The following is a 4,588-nucleotide window of genomic DNA, read 5'->3' on the forward strand; positions in this document are numbered from 1 at the left end:
CCGAGGAAGCCAGGGAGCCTGTTCCTCAGGTGAAAGGCTTCAGGCCTTGCTTGAGTAGGCCCAGCTCAAACTGGGGCCATTCTGAGTTTTAGGGGGCTGGCCAGTGCATCCTAACAGCTCTGGTCTTCCAGCCTCCGGACAGGGGTGGGGTACACATAGCTACAGGGCCGGGATCCTCCTAGACAGTCACTGACCCCATATTGTGGGCATTTGGGCCCCTCTTTTACTCAGACTGGGTCTCCTGAGGGTGACCCCCTGGCAAGACCTCCTTTGAACCCCGTTTTTTCCCCCACCAGGTGATGTGTTCTCTGGAAGGGAGTGTCGGGGGTGGGGGGCCACTACCCAAGAGTGCACACAAACCCGTCCTGGTCAAAGGGGAGAGGGCTGCCACGCATTTAAGGGATGGACAAGATGGGGACCACACCTCGGCCACTGGCCTGTGGGGGGCCAGCGGGAGCCTCTACCGCATGGCTTTGGGAACAGGGTCCAGCAAGGGGCCTGCAGGGCTGGTGGTCTCCCAGGCTAAGGGCTTATTCTGGTGGGTGCCCCTGCCTGGCCCTGCCTGAGGGGTGTGTGTGTGTCCACTGCTGGGTCCTCGCAGCTGTGATGGGTGGGCACGGGCTGAGCATCAGTGGGGTTTGTGAGTCAGGGCAAAGGGGGTGGCTCCGTCCAGGCTTGGGGAGCTATGCCCCCACCCCACTGAAGACCCTTAGCTCCAAGGAGGGCGGAGGCGGAGAGGCTCAGCGCGGCCCAGGGTGGTGGACGTGGCCTCAGTTTGGGGTTCACAGCCATTGCCGGGCTGCGGAGGAAGGGCTGGCCTTGAGCTCCCCAAACTGCCTCCTGCCTCTCCAGTGTGCTGGGGGGAAAGAAGGAAGGAGCCGGGGCTGGGCCTTGGCAGTGGGGAAGAGGGGCTGTCTGCCTCCTGGTTTCACCCTCTTCCCCTGCAAGAGGCCAGGGGGTTCTCCCAAAGCAGTCACTGGCCTGGCTTCTGGGGGAGAGAGATCCAGGTCCCAGGGGGAGACCCCAGCCCAGAGGGGAAGATGTGAGTGGCACAGGTAGAGTCGCCCCCAGCAACCCCGCCGGCCAGGCCTGAGGCAGAGGCGAGGGGAGCAAGCTGGTAGGGCAGGGCCCACCAATGCCCTGACTCCCAGCCCCAGGCCTGACACGGGCCCTCAGAGGCTCAGTGGATCCTGGGACGGGTATTAGGAGGGCAAGGGGGTCCTGTGCATATGTGGCGGGGAGGGGCAGGAGGAGAACGCAGATAAGCAGAGAAGGCAGGTCTGGTGGCTTCCGCCTCGGTCCAGCTCACACGAGGGTCACGGGGTGGATGGAGGCCCACACTCATGTCCACAAGCACAGACACACATGTTCACACCGAGGCCGCCCGGGGGACTGGCGCAGCCGGCACGGTGGGGCGCAGGGCTGGCTGCGGCCCGTCTACCCTGTGTGGCTCCCTCCCTCCCTCGGCGGCTGGCACGGGGGCCCCCAGCCTAGGAGCCCACAACCTGGCCGGACCACGTCTCGTGGGGAGTGTGTGGGGCCAGCTGGGTGAGCACCACCTCCACGGCTTGGAACTTCTGGTTCTTGGGTGGGATCGGGCACACCTTGTAGGTCACCTCGTCGCCTTCCACCGGCACGTACTCCCCCTCGATGCTGGTGCGAGGAGAGGGGTGTCAGCCCGGGAGAGGCCTCGTCCCTGGACAGCCCCTGTGGTCTGGCCTGAGGGCAGCCTCACCCTGGGCCTCCCGAGGCCACGGAGCCAGAGCCAGACTCGTAAAAGAGAAATCAAAACCTCCCCTCGCGATGCTATAAAGCAGGGGTCCCCAACCTCCGGGATCTAATGCCGGATGATCTGAGGCGGAGCTGATAATAATAGAAGCAAAGCCCGCAGTGTGGTGGAATCATCCTGACATCATCCCTCTCCGGTCCATGGAAAAATTGTCTTCCACGAAACCGGTCCCTGGTGCCAGAAAGGTTGGGGACCACTGCTATAATGTTCAGAGTGTGAGAGGACTCGGGGAGGTCCCCAAGGCTCAGGGCTCAGGGACTCCACAGGCCACACCTGGCATGAGGGCTGGGGTCCAGACCAAGACCACCCCGCCTCTCCTAGCCCCCCTCTGGGCTGAAAGGCCCAGGGGCTGGCCCAGCCCTCTAAACCCCCATGGTATGGGAACAGGATCCAGGACTCAGGTGGTGGCTCCCAGGGCTTCTGGGGTTCCCCCTTCTCCACCTGGCCCCAGCCCTCCTCCACCCCTGCCCCTGAAGGCCCTAGGAGCAAAAAAAGCTGCCAGGACCACAGACTTCAGCCAGTGAGGGCAGAGGCCTAGGGAGGCATTTTGGAGGCACTGCTGGGACCCTGTAGCAGGGCCCAGCCGAGAATGGGGAGCTGGGAGGGACTCACTCAGACACGTGCACGAAGATGTCTTCCGACCCGTTCTCGGGGGTGATGAAGCCGTGGCCCTGTGAGCGTGAGAACTGCTTGCAGATGCCCTTGAACACCGGGCCAGCCGAGGCACGGGCTGTCCTAAAGATAGGGTAGGAGGCTTGGACATGTGGCCTGAGCACGCCACCCCCTGCTTCCCTGGACCACCCCCCACCCCAGCCTTCCTGCGCCCTGCCTGCAGAGCCTGCCTAGAAAACCCTCCCCGGAGCAGAAACCACCTATCGTGCGACTAGTTCAGTCCTCTCATCACCCCACTGGACAATAAGGAGACAGGCCCAGAGAGGGAAAACTGGTTCTCCCAGGTGGCCCAGCAAGTGGGCCGCCTGACTGCCAGCCAGTTCGCCTCTCTGTACACAGGACCCTCCCCACCTGAGGCTGGTCTGGCTTACGCGAATTCCTGTTGTAAGACTGCTGAGTGAAGAGTGTGCAGCCTAGGCTTGAATACCTCCCAGAACAGGGAGCTCACTCTCTCCCAAAGCAGCAGTCTCTGTCCTATTTGCTCATTTGTCACTCGGCCCTTCATGCCTCACTTATTAAGCTTCTGCTCTGTGCCTGGCCTTGGTATGGACACAGGGGACGATCTGCACCTGCCATCAGACCCCTCCTTTGGCCAAGCCAAACCAGCCTCCGCGTGGCCCCCACGAGTGAAAGTGTTAGTTACCAGTTGTGTCCGACTGTGCGACCCCTAGACTGTAGCCCGCCGAGCTCCTCTGTCCCTGGAATTCTCCAGGCAAGAATACTGGAGTGGGTAGCCATTCCCTTCTCCAGGGATCTTCCCGACCCAGGGATCTAATCCAGGTCTCCCACACTGCAGGCAGATTCTTTACTGTTCAAGTCGCCAGGGAAGCCCAGGTGGCTGGCACAAATCTCCTCTTCAATTTGACTCCCCCCAGTGACCTAATTCTGAAGGCCCAGGGCTGGTCTCTATCCAGCCTGCCCACCTCTCTCCAGAGGTCAGCCATGTGCCACGGCTCTTGGCCAGGCAGTTTCATCCAGCAGGAGTACCCAGCTTCCCTCCTCTCCTGATACATCTTCCAAGGCCAGCTAGGACATCTTCCCTGAAGCCCGATGCTGGGTCCTCACCCCCAACCCTGCCAACTGTCATGAACTGTGGACAAACTCCCCCTGAATTATAAGCAGTTTGTGGACTGAGGTGTTGCCTTTTTTATCACTGGATCCCCTGGGGAAGGAGCTCCATACAGCTTGGTAGACTGAATGAATGAATGCTCGTGGTTACTAGAAGGTCCTTACACAGCTCCCCTGCCCTCGGGTGAGGACAAAAGGGGATGGTGGAGGAAGAGGCCGGACAGCCCCACCTGGAGCCCTGTCTTGGGAAAGATCAGCGGAGCCTGGGCGAGGGGCAGGTACTCACGCTGAATACGTCCTGGTCCGTTTGGTGGGCAGGGGACTGGGCAGGTCCCGAGATGAGACACTGCCTCGCTCCCAGACCCTGCTGCCCTCCCGGTGGAAGGGGAAGGTGGGCCAGACAGGGGACTTGGGGGAGTGCAGCGGGGGCACGACCGCGGGCGGCGTAGGCTCCGAAGTCATGGCGGGGCCAGCGGGAGAGCCGGGCGGGCTCCCAGGCGCAGGGGCCGGAGAAGGGCTTGGGCGTCCTGACGGGCAGGGCCCGGCCTGGCCCTGCTCGGCGGCCTCACCAGCCACAGGCTCCGTCTGGAAGAGGGGAGAGAGAGGTACAGGTGAGTGTGGTCCAGGGTGGGCGGCTTCCGGACACCAGTCTGGAGGGCTGGGCCTGCCTGCTGCTCCCAACCGTGAGTTCAGGCCACTCACAGCCCCTCCCTGACACAGGGTCCTCACCAGAAAGACAAAAGGGTCTTAGAACCTTGCTGCAGCCTGAACTGTGTTCTCCTAAAATTCACCTATTGAAATCTGAAGCCCTCAATGTGATGGTATTTGGAGATGGGGGCGTTTGGGAGGTAACTGGGTTTAGATGAGGTAAGGAAAGGGACTTTCCTGGTGGTCTACTGGCTAAGACTCTTCGCTCCCAATGCAGGGGGCCCAAGTTTGATCCTTGGTCAGGGAAGTAGATCCCACGTGCAGCAATTAAGAGTTCGCATGCCACAACTAAAGATTCCCAAGTGCTGCAACTAAGACCCAGAGCAGCCAAATAAATAAAAAAGTATTTAC

General features: G+C 61.4%; 1 protein-coding gene across 1 annotated transcript in view; it reads right to left on the minus strand.

Moving 5' to 3' along the window:
* Nucleotides 1-6: 6 nt before the first annotated feature.
* The window catches only part of CSDC2 (cold shock domain containing C2, RNA binding), a 14,317-nt gene continuing 9,735 nt past the window's right edge, over nt 7-4,588 (minus strand). Inside the window, exons 2-4 of the mRNA XM_010829989.1 lie at nt 3,816-4,114; nt 2,402-2,524; nt 7-1,653 (exon numbers count right to left, since the gene is read on the minus strand). Coding sequence (XP_010828291.1) covers nt 1,491-1,653; nt 2,402-2,524; nt 3,816-3,991 — 462 coding nt within the window. The 5' untranslated portion in view covers nt 3,992-4,114 and the 3' untranslated portion in view covers nt 7-1,490. The remainder of the gene's footprint in view (nt 1,654-2,401; nt 2,525-3,815; nt 4,115-4,588) is intronic.

The sequence above is a fragment of the Bison bison genome, unplaced genomic scaffold, assembly GCF_000754665.1.
Source record: "Bison bison bison isolate TAMUID 2011002044 unplaced genomic scaffold, Bison_UMD1.0 scf7180017858886, whole genome shotgun sequence".
Taxonomy (NCBI): Eukaryota; Metazoa; Chordata; class Mammalia; order Artiodactyla; family Bovidae; genus Bison; species Bison bison.